Here is a 15,199-nt window from a genome sequence, read left to right on the forward strand (position 1 = left end):
ACACTGCTGAGCTATGAAGTTCAGAGGTGAATAAGGGATCATCCACATGGGTGCTTCCCAGTGCCGGTTGTAAATTCACTGTGAGCTGCAAATGGCTATTGGTGAATGCATCTCAACCATCACTGCAACTAGAGACTAAACAGGAGAGACAGTGCATATATGCATTACAGAGAGAACATATCCTCTGTCCCTGTATCCTTGGTCCAGTCAAACATTCACCCTCATTGTACAGGTGTACAGTCTGCACTCCCTCAACAGTGTTCAATACTACTTGCAGTGTGAGTAACTGTAAGGGTGGGAAGCGGTTAAAATACTGCAAGTCGGGATCCCGGCGATCACACCTTTGTTTCTTTAAGAAAAAGTCTTATGTATAACAGGACTACAATAAAGTTCTATTCTGTCTGCTTAAATCTAGTTAAAATAATGGTCCCGGTTCAGAAATGGACACTACTGCTTCCTTTCTACTGTGCAACAGCGTGCCCTGGAGAGCCCTGATACACCAATTTTCTGCCCCCCTTGTATGAAGGTGGTTCTACACATTTCATCATGGCGCATCATAGCAAGTACCTTCGATGCTTGCAGCAGCATATGGCAGGCGCAGTATTTCCCTCTGAATATTGGCCACCACGGAAGCAGCAATGCATCCGATAATGCAGTAAGCATCACAGGCCAACAAGGCAGAGATTATTTGCACTGACGTGGGGCCACCTTCCAATCACCGCCCATCACTTGACTAATCCATTTCTGATACCAGCAATCCCATACACAACACCTTTGTGAGTAGTCTGAGAAGACATGCGCCATAGGGGTTTCTGGAATAATTTGTGCATGCGCAGTAGCAAATAATCACTCAACTGCACCAATATCAGTATTGGGTTCAGTTAACATCCACTTCTAAATCATGCCTAATGTTTGCAAGTCTAAAAGACAGCACAAATCCATTTGGTGCCCCATACAAATTGTATTCAAAATGGTCCGGTCTACGTTGTCAAATTTCCAATGGTGTGGCAGAGTTGTATTGCAGTTAGTTTTGGCATACATTCACATCCTGCCAAAATAGACCTAGAACAACATTTACCCTAAACTACCACGTTACATTGCAGGTTTAGATCATTTGTGTCTTTACAGCAAGCATACAGCTCATCCACTTAGTAACATTATCAAGTAGAACATATACACCACCTAGTTTATTTATTCTAATTCTAACACTGACCCGAAAAGCAAGAATTTATACATTCACTAATTAATACAGCTATTATGATCATGCTAAGTTCCACAGTGTCAATGCAGAAGGCAAGTGAAGGAATAAAAAATCCTTTTAAAGTAAAATGAAAGAAAGTAAATTAAATATTGGAATACTGATAATTCTGATAATTACTACAGTTACAGATCCTTACAAGTTGCTGCAATTATAGAGATGAAAATAAGGCTGCTATCTGCACTCTGACACTAGCAGTGACAACTGCGGAATGTTAGTGAGGGCCTCTGTAACTGCAATAGTAAATTATGTATAATATACAGTACACCTTAAAGAATGCTAAGCTTCCTTGTAGATTATTTGAATGTTCAGGTGAAAATGGAAAAGCAAATTAGTAATATATTATATACTGTAAATATATATATATAATAAGAATTTACTTACCGATAATTCTATTTCTCGTAGTCCGTAGTGGATGCTGGGGACTCCGTCAGGACCATGGGGAATAGCGGCTCCGCAGGAGACAGGGCACAAAAATAAAGCTTTAGGATTAGGTGGTGTGTACTGGCTCCTCCCCCTATGACCCTCCTCCAAGCCTCAGTTAGGATACTGTGCCCGGACGAGCGTACACAATAAGGAAGGATATTGAACCCCGGGTAAGACTCATACCAGCCACACCAATCACACCGTATAACTTGTGATCTGAACCCAGTTAACAGTATGACAAACGTAGGAGCCTCTGAACAGACGGCTCACAACAAATAACAACCCGATTTTTTTGTAACAATAACTATGTACAAGTATTGCAGACAATCCGCACTTGGGATGGGCGCCCAGCATCCACTACGGACTACGAGAAATAGAATTATCGGTAAGTAAATTCTTATTTTCTCTAACGTCCTAAGTGGATGCTGGGGACTCCGTCAGGACCATGGGGATTATACCAAAGCTCCCAAACGGGCGGGAGAGTGCGGATGACTCTGCAGCACCGAATGAGAGAACTCAAGGTCCTCCTCAGCCAGGGTATCAAATTTGTAGAATTTTGCAAACGTGTTTGCCCCTGACCAAGTAGCAGCTCGGCAGAGTTGTAATGCCGAGACTCCCCGGGCAGCCGCCAAGGATGAGCCCACTTTCCTTGTGGAATGGGCCTTGACAGATTTAGGTTGTGGCAAGCCTGCCACAGAATGTGCAAGTTGAATTGTGCTACAAATCCAACGAGCAATCGTCTGCTTAGAAGCAGGAGCACCCATCTTGTTGGGTGCATACAATATAAGCAGTGAGTCAGACTTTCTGACTCCCGCCGTTCTTGAAATATATATTTTCAATGCCCGGACCACGTCCAACAACTTGGAATCCTCCAACTCGTTAGTAGCCGCAGGCACCACAATAGGCTGGTTCAGGTGAAACGCTGACACCACCTTAGGCAGAAAATGAGGACGCGTCCGCAGTTCTGCCCTGTCCGTATGGAAAATCAGATATTGGCTCTTATATGATAAAGCCGCCAATTCTGATACTCTCCTGGCTGAAGCCAGGGCCAGTAGCATGGTTACTTTCCATGTAAGATACTTCAGCTCCACCGATTTGAGCGGCTCAAACCAATGGGATTTGAGAAAATCCAAGACTACATTAAGATCCCACGGTGCCACTGGGGGCACAACCGGGGGCTGTATATGTAGTACTCCTTTTACAAAAGTCTGGACTTCAGGAACTGAAGCCAATTCTTTCTGGAAGAAAATCGACAGGGCCGAAATTTGAACCTTAATAGACCCCAATTTGAGGCCCATAGACAATCCTGTTTGCAGGAAATGTAGGAATCGACCCAGTTGAAATTCCTCCGTGGGGGCCTTCCTGGCCTCACACCACGCAACATATTTTCTCCAAATGCGGTGATAATGTTGTGCAGTCACCTCCTTCCTGGCTTTTACCAGTGTAGGAATGACCTCTTCCGGAATGCCTTTTTCCTTTAGAATTCGGCGTTCAACCGCCATGCCGTCAAACGCAGCCGCGGTAAGTCTTGGAATAGACACGGTCCCTGCTGAAGCAGGTCCCGTCTTAGAGGTAGAGGCCACGGATCCTCCGTGAGCATCTCTTGAAGTTCCGGGTACCAAGTTCTTCTTGGCCAATCCGGAGCCACTAGTATCGTTCTTACTCCCTTTTGCCGTATAATTCTCAGTACTTTTGGTATGAGAGGCAGAGGAGGGAACACATACACTGACTGGAACACCCACGGTGTTACCAGAGCGTCCACAGCTATTGCCTGAGGATCTCTTGACCTGGCGCAATACCTGTCCAGTTTTTTGTTGAGGCGGGACGCCATCATATCCACCATTGGTTTTTCCCAACGGTTCACAATCATGTGGAAGACTTCTGGATGAAGTCCCCACTCTCCCGGGTGTAGATCGTGTCTGCTGAGGAAGTCTGCTTCCCAGTTGTCCACTCCCGGAATGAATACTGCTGACAGTGCTATCACATGATCTTCCGCCCAGCGAAGAATCCTTGCAGCTTCTGCCATTGCTGTCCTGCTTCTTGTGCCGCCCTGTCTGTTTACGTGGGCGACTGCCGTGATGTTGCCGTGATGATCAACACCGGCTGACCCTGAAGCAGGGGTTTTGCCAGACTTAGAGCATTGTAAATCGCTCTTAGCTCCAGTATATTTATGTGAAGAGACATCTCCAGGCTTGACCATACTCCCTGGAAGTTTCTTCCTTGTGTGACCGCTCCCCAGCCTCTCAGACTGGCATCCGTGGTCACCAGGACCCAGTCCTGTATGCCGAATCTGCGGCCCTCTAACAGATGAGCACTCTGCAACCACCACAGAAGAGACACCCTTGTCCGTGGCGATAAGGTTATCCGCTGATGCATCTGCAGATGCGATCCGGACCATTTGTCCAGCAGATCCCACTGAAAAGTTTGTGCGTGGAATCTGCCGAATGGAATCGCTTCGTAAGAAGCCACCATCTTTCCCAGGACTCTTGTGCATTGATGCACAGACACTGTCCCTGGTTTTAGGAGGTTCCTGACAAGTTCGGATAACTCCCTGGCTTTCTCCTCCGGAAGAAACACCTTTTTCTGAACCGTGTCCAGAATCATTCCCAGGAACAGCAGACGTGTCGTCGGGGTCAACTGAGATTTTGGAAAATTCAGAATCCACCAGTGTTGTTGCAGCACTAGTTGGGTTAGTGCTACTCCGTCTTCCAGCTGTTCTCTGGACCTTGCCCTTATCAGGAGATCGTCCAAGTAAGGGATAATTAATACGCCTCTTCTTCGTAGAAGGATCATCATTTCGGCCATTACCTTGGTAAAGACCCGAGGTGCCGTGGACAATCCAAACGGCAGCGTCTGAAACTGATAATGACAGTTTTGCACCACGAACCTGAGGTACCCTTGATGTGAAGGGCAAATTGGGACATGCAGGTAAGCATCCTTTATGTCCAGGGACACCATAAAGTCCCCTTCTTCCAGATTCGCTATCACTGCTCTGAGTGACTCCATCTTGAACTTGAATTTTTGTATGTACAGGTTCAAAGATTTCAGATTTAGAATAGGTCTTACCGAGCCGTCCGGCTTCGGTACCACAAATAGCGTGGAGTAATACCCCTTTCCCTGTTGTAGGAGGGGTACCTTGACTATCACCTGCTGAGAAAACAGCTTGTGAATGGCTTCCAATACCGTCGCCCTGTCTGAGGGAGACGTTGGCAAAGCAGACTTTAGGAACCGGCGAGGGGGAGACTTCTCGAATTCCAACCTGTAACCCTGAGATACTACCTGCAGAATCCAGGGGTCCACCTGTGAGCAAGCCCACTGTGCGCTGAAATTCTTGAGTCGACCCCCCACCGCTCCTGAGTCCGCTTGTACGGCCCCAGCGTCATGCTGAGGGCTTTGCAGAACCCTGGGAGGGCTTCTGTTCCTGGGCAGGGGCTGCTTGCTGCCCTCTCTTACCCCTTCCTCTGCCCCGAGGCAGATATGACTGTCCTTTTGTCCGCTTGTTCTTATAGGACCGAAAGGACTGCGGCTGAAAAGACGGTGTCTTTTTCTGTTGGGAGGGGGTCTGAGGTAAAAAAGTGGATTTTCCGGCAGTTGCCGTGGCCACCAGATCCGATAGACCGACGCCAAATAATTCCTCCCCTTTATACAGCAATACTTCCATATGTCGTTTGGAATCCGCATCACCTGACCACTGTAGCGTCCATAAACTCCTTCTGGCAGATATGGACATCGCATTTACTCTCGATGCCAGAGTGCAAATATCTCTCTGCGCATCTCGCATATAAAGGAAAGCATCCTTTAATTGCTCTATAGTCAATAAAATACTGTCCCTATCCAGGGTATCAATATTTTCAGTCAGGGAATCCAACCAGACGACCCCAGCACTGCACATCCAGGCTGAGGCGATGGCTGGTCGCAGTATAACACCAGTATGTGTGTATATACTTTTTAGGGTAGTTTCCAGTCTCCTATCCGCTGGATCCTTGAGGGCGGCCGTATCAGGAGACGGTAACGCCACTTGTTTTGATAAGCGTGTGAGCGCCTTATCCACCCTAGGGGGTGTTTCCCAGCGCGCCCTAACCTCTGGCGGGAAAGGGTATAATGCTAATAACTTTTTTGAAATTAGCATTTTTCTATCTGGGTTAACCCACGCTTCATCACATACATCATTTAATTCCTCTGATTCAGGAAAAACTACAGGTAGTTTTTTCACCCCCCACATAATACCCCTTTTTGTGGTACTTGCAGTATCAGAGATATGCAAAGCCTCCTTCATTGCCGTGATCATATAACGTGTGGCCCTACTTGAAAATACGTTTGTTTCATCACCGTCGACACTAGATTCAGTGTCTGTGTCTGGGTCTGTGTCGACCGACTGAGGTAAAGGGCGTTTTACAGCCCCTGACGGTGTCTGAGACGCCTGGGCAGGTACTAACTGGTTTGCCGGCCGTCTCATGTCGTCAACTGATTTTTGTAATGTGCTGACATTATCACGTAATTCCATAAACAAAGCCATCCATTCCGGTGTCGACTCCCTGGGGGGTGACATCACCATTATCGGCAATTGCTCTGCCTCCACGCCAACATCGTCCTCATACATGTCGACACACACGTACCGACACACAGCAGACACACAGGGAATACTCTTATCGAAGACAGGACCCCACTAGCCCTTTGGGGAGACAGAGGGAGAGTTTGCCAGCACACACCCAAGCGCTATAATATATATGGGAACAACCTTATATAAGTGTTGTTCCTTATAGCAGCTTAAATATATCCAATATATCGCCAAAAAATGCCCCCCCTCTCTGTTTTACCCTGTTTCTGTAGTGCAGTGCAGGGGAGAGTCCTGGGAGCCTTCCTCACAGCGGAGCTGAGCAGGAAAATGGCGCTGTGTGCTGAGGAGAATAAGCCCCGCCCCCTATTTCGGCGGGCTTTCCTCCCGTAGATTTAGATGACTGGCATGGGTTAAATACATACATATAGCCTTAATGGCTATATGTGATGTATTCTTTTGCCATAAGGTATTAAAATATTGCTGCCCAGAGCGCCCCCAGCAGCGCCCTGCACCCTCCGTGACCGCTTGGTGTGAAGTGTGTGACAACAATGGCGCACAGCTGCAGTGCTGTGCGCTACCTTCATGAAGACTGAAGAGCCTTCTGCCGCCTGTTTCCGGACCTTCAATCTTCAGCATCTGTAAGGGGGGTCGGCGGCGCGGCTCCGGGACGAACCCCAGGGTGAGACCTGTGTTCCGACTCCCTCTGGAGCTAATGGTGTCCAGTAGCCTAAGAATCCAATCCATCCTGCACGCAGGTGAGTTGAAATTCTCTCCCCTAAGTCCCTCGATGCAGTGAGCCTGTTGCCAGCAGGACTCACTGAAAATAAAAAACCTAAAAAAACTTTTCTAAGCAGCTCTTTAAGAGAGCCACCTAGATTGCACCCTGCTCGGACGGGCACAAAAACCTAACTGGGGCTTGGAGGAGGGTCATAGGGGGAGGAGCCAGTACACACCACCTAATCATAAAGCTTTATTTTTGTGCCCTGTCTCCTGCGGAGCCGCTATTCCCCATGGTCCTGACGGAGTCCCCAGCATCCACTTAGGACGTTAGAGAAATATATATATATATATATATAATTATTTTGTAAACGAAGATTACCACTGAAGAACAATATTTTCCAAATGACTCCTACAAAAGCCTCCCACACACTCATACATGTAGGTTCATGAGGCTTCCATGCAGATGAAGATTAGGGAATAATTCAGACCTGATTGCGGCAGCAAAATTGTTCTTTAATGGGTGAAACCATATGCACTGCAGGGGGGGGTGGGGCAGATATAACATGTGCAGAGAGAGTTAGATTTGGGTGGGTTATATGGTTTCTGTGCAGGGTAAATACTGGCTGCTTTATTTTTACACTGCAATTTAGATTTCGGTGTGGACACACCCCACCCAGATCTAACTCTCTGTGCATGTTATATTTGCCTCACCTGCAGTGCACATGGTTTTGCCCATTAGACAACAATTTTGCTGATGTGATTAGGTCTAAATTAGTCCCTACTTAGTTATTGGTGGCACTGAACTTTAAGGAAAAATAACAAATAAGAACTGTTTCATATTGCACACTGCTCTTACGTAAGAGGAATCTCTTTACCTATGACTTCTGCTGAGATGGAGGCAAGGCTGAACAAAGGAGCCACCTTCTTTTCATATATTTGTTTTCCTTTCTTCCTTCCACCATATGGGTTTATATAAACTAGTAAGTGCTTTGGTCTCCATGCTGCACCGAATCAAAAATAAACAAAATATGAATATTATTTACCATATATGCCTTCTAAAAACTTTCCTAGATGTTATCATACCTCAAAATGATTGTATTTAATTAAGAAGCTTAAGTTTAGAGCATACTACTTCCTTGGCTGAGAAAGTGAAGAAAGCTCACTGGATGTTATCATAGAATAACTATAATACAAAACATTGCCAGAAGGGATAGGCACCTTGTTGCAAATAAAAGGCTTTTAGTATAAACATGCCGCCAAATCCTTAAATAAGCATACGTATCATGGTTGTAAAAGTTCACACACAGGTGTTTACAAATAAGTATGGGCTCACCTGCAGAAAGAGGTTTCAAGTCTAATACTAAAGGTCAAGTCCAAAGACTGCGCTGTCTACCAGCAGCAGCAGCAGTAGCAGGAATAGCCATATTCTGGCAAACTTTTTAAAATATACATTTTATAACACATTTTAACTCTTATTTAAATGGAAAGATTAGAACACAAACTAATTTAATATAAGTCTAGTTCAGACAGCTACTAGCTACCGGTGACGTTTTCCATGCCCAATTTTAACTGAAATGAAATGATTGTGCCAGTAATATATTACTCACTCTGTTTTTCAAGTAGATCATTAAGTGCTTGTAACCACTGGCAGCAAAGAAGTTCATCACTGCACCAAAAGGTCACCGATTTGCACCGCCAGCGATGCTTCTTCATTCTCTGCACATAGTGCACTAGAGGACAGAAAACCAACACTTGTCAAACACAGAATCATTCAGCCGTGATGGCAAACACTAAAAAAAAAAAAACTATTTGGCCTACACAAATGCATGCTGTACTGTATTACTTAATTTGGATTATGGAATACACAAAAAAAAAAAAATACATTCACTGTATAACAGTTTTGAAATCTATAACATAATTGCAGTATCAAAACAATAACCAGATTGAGATATGTGAAATAAAAGGTTGTCAAACAATAAAACAAGCAATCAATAAAGGTAATCCTTGCCATTTTATAGTAAAGCTATTGTCTGCTTGTGGACAATCTGACACGTACAGTATATCCATTTACTCTGTAGTCAGCAGTGTGACCAGAGCACCGTGCACTGTAATGGTTCTGAGGCAGGTCACTGCAGTGCACTCTAATTATCTGTCCACTTCAGTAGAAACAGAAATGTATATCCAAGCTCCAGCTTCATAGCTAAACCAGTATCAATATGCCGGATGATCTTCTGTATAACTAAAGGTGCATACATACTAGACAACGTGCTCTATGAGCGGTGACGTCTAGTGCTTCCCCATCCGGGGCCAGGTGGTTGGCGGCCGGACATACATCGCTCAGTGACGTGATGTTGCGGCCGGGCCGTGTAGGCAGCTCTTGGACGACAGTCCAGACTGAGTATGCATGCATGGCAGACAGCGAGGGTCGTTAACTACCTGCGGGGCTACGCATCGGCTGGCATACACACTTGCTGAGAACAACGTCGCTCAGGAAGGGTGAACATAAGCGACGTTGTTCATTTTATCGACAAATGTGTATGCACCTGGAGGATATTCCTTTACATTCTGTACAATTTCCAATAATAACTGACTATAGCACTTGTTAACCAATCTCATCTGATATGTAACTTCAATTGTTTGTGAGTTTAAATAACTAAAAATATCAATACATTTCTATCTATCTCAACCATCAGAATTATAACAATAGTATATCTGAATAGCAATAGGCATGTTTATAATTGGACCTATGCACTAATAGGAAAATGAGCTGCATAAGGACGTGAATAAATATTTTACTCCACTGAGGAGCCGTAACTAGACCAAGTCTCAGAGGATGACAATACAGAGGCAGACAGGAGACAAGCAATCCACAGATCTTTCCTACCATTATGCTGGGACTAACTAAAGCCTAGTACACACCGGGAGATGTGATCAGAGATGTGTGCTGAGCGAGGGAGGCACTCCTTTCACACAGCGGTGAAATGAGCGATGTGCTAGATAGTGCCTGCATGCAGACCAATCTAGCAACGGCGATAGCAACGCACATCGCCGTCACTCCTACACACGGAGCGATGTGTTCTTAATTTCTAAGCAATCTAATCAGTTTGCTTAGAAATTAAGTGAACATCGCTCCATGTGTACCCCTGTAAGGTAGTAAAGGATCCATTGCAGGGGTTCCAACATTCCTTATCATACAAGAACATGGGATAATCGTTTGTTTATGTTTTGTTAGGGCGGAGGCCGGTAGTATAAGTGAAGGCTGCTCTTTGCAGCCCATGTCTCCATGTAATTATATACATTTGCATATACAGGTTTAAACATATGCATAGACACATAATACAGCGGTTTCCTTATTTACCTAGCGTTTTTGCACTATATGGTGTGAGAAGCATGCCGCACCAAAAATAGTTAAGTTTGGCATTTTGCATCACACATACTTACAAACAGGCTTGCAGTGTACTGGGAACTTCGGATTTGTACTTCACAATTGTGGAAGCATAAACTCGCACATTACTAGTTTGTGCAACACATGGCACGGCTCAGTTATATTGCCTTTTTCTCAGGTAAGTGTCTTTCTCTTACGTCCTAGAGGATGCTGGGGTCCACATTAGTACCATGGGGTATAGATGGGCCCTTGGGAGCCATGGGCACTTTAAGAGTTTAATAGTGTGAGCTGGCTCCTCCCTGTATCCCCTCCTACCAGACTCAGTTTAGAAAATGTGCCCAGTGCCGGTCACAGCTAGGGGAGCTCCTAGGAGTTTTCTAGTTTTATGGTTTTTTTAGTGGGACTAATCCCACTGTTAGCAGCAAAATCACCTCAGGCCAGTATAATCTGTACAAGTGGGAAGATGCGCATTACAGGGGGCGGGGCTTCTCCTCAGAGCGGATCCAGCATCTCACAAGCGCCATTTTCTCCCTCCAGATCACACTTAGAACGCCGACAGGGAGCGCTGCCTCCACATAACTCCAATATCTCTGCGGTACCAAGGGTTATAGATAAGGGGGAGGGGGAGTGTTATATTAATTGTGTAATCCTATTAAGGTTATTCAGTCAGAGCCAACCGTTAGTGTATAACTGCCTACTGGGGCACCGTGTGCCTGACTCCAAATACTCGGTGTCTCTCTGAAGGTACTCTGGGGGAAACTGTCTGCAATTTCCTGTGTATGTCTGTGTGTATGTGTTTGTATAGCTCACATAACCATGTCTAGGAACTCTGTACTCTGTACCCTGTGCTGCAGTGTGTGTATCTTCTCCAGAAGAGTCTATTCCATGTACTCAGGACTGCAATATACTGTCTCAGCCTTCTGAATCCGAACCCCCATGGGTGGATTCTATTAGGGGAATGATATCCCACATTTCATCTCGGATAGCTCAAAATGAGACTGAAACACAGGTTTTGAAAAAAATCTGTTGAGGTTTTGTCGTATTCAGCTCCCACTAACTCATCAAAGACCCCAATTTACCCTAAGAAGCATGCTCTTACCCAGATAATGCAAGCTGACACGGATACAGACTCTGATACGGGGACGGTGATGGGGACATGCATATGGGGGTGGGGGGGTGCATCCCTTGCTAAGGGGGTGCAACTCATGATTAAGGCTATTAGGGACATTTTACACATTACTGATAAGGTACCTGAGAGGAGGCTTACTTTAGTGATAATAAAAAATCCTCTCTTACATTCCCTGCGTCTAAGGAATTCAACGTATTGTTTGAAAAATCGTGGGAAAACCCAGAGAAAAAATTCAAGATCCCAAAAAGGGTTCTCATTGCTTTTCCTTTCCCTGAGGAGGACAGAAAAAAGTGGGAAATCCCGCCTGTAGTAGATGCCTCTGTGTCTAGGTTGTCTAAAAAAGTGGTTTTACCTGTCCCTGGGTCCACTGCTTTAAAGGAGGCGGCTGATTGTAACATTGAGACTACACTCAGATCATTATACACAGCTACTGGTATAGCGTTAAGACCCACTATTGTTTGTGCGTGGATTTCTACAGCCATAGTAAAGTGGACAGGCACATTACTAGAGGATTAGATTCTATGGGTAGAAGTGACATTGAATTGTTCTTACATCACATACAAGACTCTGCAGGTTTCATGGTGGAGCCCATGAAGGACCTTGGCCATCTTAATGAGAGGGCTTGTTCCATGGCTGTCTCGGCACGCAGGGGACTCTGGCTGCGCCAATGGTCTGTGGATGTTGAATCCAAGAAGAGTGTGGAGAACCTACCCTTCACAGGTCAGGCTGTTTGGGGAAGCGTTAGATGCATGGATCTCCACGGCAACTGTGGGTAAATCAACATTTCTTCCCTCAGCAACACCGCCTACTAGGAAGTCTACAATGCAGTCCTTTCGGACCGCGAAAGTTAAAAAGTCCAAACCCCCTTCCACTTTCTTTAGAGGAGGTCAGGGAAATCCATTAAACCTGCACCAACAGGTTCACAGGAACAGAAACCTGGTTATGCTTCCTCAAAATCCTCGGCATGACGGTGGACCTTCCAGCCTGGAGATCGAGCAGGTGGGAGCAAGATTAAGAAATTTCAGTCATGTCTGGGCGTCATCAGGCATAGACCCCTGGCTACAAGATATTGTTACCCAGGGGTACAGACTGGAGTTTCAAGAACTCCCACCTCAAGATTCTTCAAATCAGGCTTACCAGCTTGGCTGACAGAAAGTGCTATCTTACAGGAAGCCATTCAAAAATTGCTAAAGTCAAGTGTCATTGTTCCAGTTCCACCTCATTTAGCAAACAAGGGTTATTACTCAAACCTGTTTGTGGTACCGAAACCAGATGGTTCGGTCAGGCCAATATTGAATCTAAAGTCGTTGAACCCTTATTTGAGGGAATTCAAATTCAAGATGGAATCTCTGAGAGCGGTGATCTCAGGTCAGGAGGAGGAGGAGTTTCTAGTATCCCTGGATATCAAGGATGCGTACCTTCACATTCCGATCTGGCCGCCTCACCAGGTTTATCTGAGATTTGCGCTGCTGGACTGTCACTATCAGTTCCAGGCACTGCCGTTTGGCCTCTCCACGGCACCGAGGGTGTTCACCAAGGTCATGCGGAGATGATACTACTCCTCCGCAAGCAGGGTGTGAATGTAATTCCTTATCTGGACGATCTGCTGATAAAACACTCTTCCAGGGTGAAGTTTTTACAGAGCATTGCTCTCTCAACTCAACTACTCCAGGATGAATCCTGAATCTTCCAAAGTTGCATTTGGAACCGACAAGGAGACTGCCCTTCCTGGGGATGATCCACGACGCAGAAGTACAGAGGGTGATTCTGCCGCAGGAGAAAGCGTTGGTGATACAAACAATGGTCCGGGATGTTCTGAAACCAGCCCGGGTGTCAATTCATCAGTGCATTCGCCTTCTGGGGAAGATGGTTAGAGTCTCGTAAGAGGCACAGTATGGAAGATTTCATGCACGGTCTTTCCAGCTGGATCTCCTGGACAAATGGTCGGGATCTCATCTTTATATGCACCAGAGGATACGTCTGTCACCGAAAGCCAGAATCTCGCTCCTCTGGTGGCTGCAAACCTCTCACCTACTAGTGGGCCGCAGGTTCGGGATTCAGAACTGGATCCTCCTAACCACGGATGAAAGTCTCAGAGGTTGGGGTCAAGTCTGAAATCCATCCTTCTGATAAACATTCTGGAACAATGGGCCGTGTACAACGGTCTTCTACAAGCGGCACATCTTCTGAAAGATCAAGCCATTCAGGTTCAGTCGGACAATGTAACGACAGTGGCCTACATAAACCGACAAGGCGGAACGAAGAGCCGAACTGCAATGTCAGAGGTAACAAGAATCATCCCCTGGGCAGAAAAACACGCAGTGGCGCTGTCAGCAATGTTCATTCCGGGAGTGGACAACTGGGAAGCGGACTTCCTCAGCAGACACAATTTCAATCTAGGAGAGTGGGGCCTCCACCCAGAAGTGTTCGCAGAGGTGACAAGCCTTTGAGGCGTACCTTAAATAGACATGATGGCATCCTGCCTCAATAAGAAGCTTCGGAGGTACTGTTCCAGGTCGAGGGACCCACATGCAGTGGCGGTGGATGCTCTCCGTGGGTGTTCAAGTCAGTGTTTGTGGTCCCTCCACTTCCACTCATCCCAAGGATTCTCAAACTAATAAAAAGAACAAGAGTTCAAGCGATCCTCACTGCTCCGGACTGGCCAAGAAGGGCTTGGTACGCGGATCTTCTGGAGTTACTGCTGGAAGATCAGAGGCCTCTTCCTCTTCGAGAGGACCTTCTGCAACAGGGGCTGATCGCTTATCAAGACTTACCACCGCTACGTTTGACGGCATGGAGGTGGAACGCCAGATCGTAGCTCGGAAGGGCATTCCGAACAAGGTAATTCCTACCCTAATACAGGCTAGGAAAGGAGTAACGTCTAAACATTACCATCGAATTTGGAAAAAGTACATTTCTTGGTGTGAATCCAAGAAGTTTCCTATGGTGGAGTTTCAACTAAGGCGGTTTCTCCTCTTTCTGCAAGCAGGTGTGGATGTGGGCCTGTGGTTGGGCTCCATAAAAGTCCACATTTCGGTCCATTTTCTTCCAGAAACAACTGGCTGTCCTCCCTGAGGTTCAGACTTTCTTGAAAGAGGTTCTGCACATCCAGCCTACCTTTGTGACTCCTACAGCACCTTGGGATCTTAATGTGGTGCTGCAGTTCCTGCAGTCAGATTGGTTTGAACCTTTACAGGAGGTTGATGTCAAGTTCCTTACTTGGAAGGCAGTCACACTATTGGCATTGGCATCTGCTAGACGTGTGTCGGAATTGGGGGCATTGTTCTGCAAGAGCCCCTACTTGATTTTCCATGAAGATAGAGCTGAGCTCAGGACGCATCAGCAATTTCTTCCGAAGGTTGTGTCGGCTTTTCATATCAACCAACCTATTGCGGCGCCAGTGGCTACTGACTCCTCAATTACTTCAAAATCCTTGGATGTTGTGAGGGCTTTGAAGATTTATGTGAAGAGAATTTCTCGTCACAAAAAGTCGGACGCTCTGTTTGTCCTTTATGATCCCAACAAGGTTGGGTGGCCTGTTTCAAAGCAGACGATTTCTCGCTGGATCAGGTGTACTATCCAGCATGCTTATTCTACGGCAGGCTTGCCGTGTCCGAATTCCATTAAGGCCCACTCTACTCGTAAAGTGGGTTCTTCCTGGGTGGCTGCCAGGGGTGTCTCGGCTTTACTACTTTGCCGAGCGGCTACTTGGTCAGCATCAAA

The 15,199-nt window shown here is 46.1% G+C and overlaps 1 protein-coding gene across 2 annotated transcripts in view; it reads right to left on the reverse strand.

Annotated features, from left to right (window-relative positions):
* The window catches only part of CERK (ceramide kinase), a 159,935-nt gene that overhangs the window by 58,454 nt on the left and 86,282 nt on the right, over positions 1–15,199 (reverse strand). For both annotated transcript variants that reach the window (XM_063927116.1, XM_063927117.1), the window contains 2 exons: positions 8,570–8,692; positions 7,838–7,963 (listed from right to left, as the gene is read on the reverse strand). In XM_063927116.1, coding sequence (XP_063783186.1) covers positions 7,838–7,963; positions 8,570–8,692 — 249 coding nt within the window. The remainder of the gene's footprint in view (positions 1–7,837; positions 7,964–8,569; positions 8,693–15,199) is intronic.

The sequence above is a fragment of the Pseudophryne corroboree genome, chromosome 6 (genome assembly GCF_028390025.1).
Source record: "Pseudophryne corroboree isolate aPseCor3 chromosome 6, aPseCor3.hap2, whole genome shotgun sequence".
Classification (NCBI taxonomy): domain Eukaryota; kingdom Metazoa; phylum Chordata; class Amphibia; order Anura; family Myobatrachidae; genus Pseudophryne; species Pseudophryne corroboree.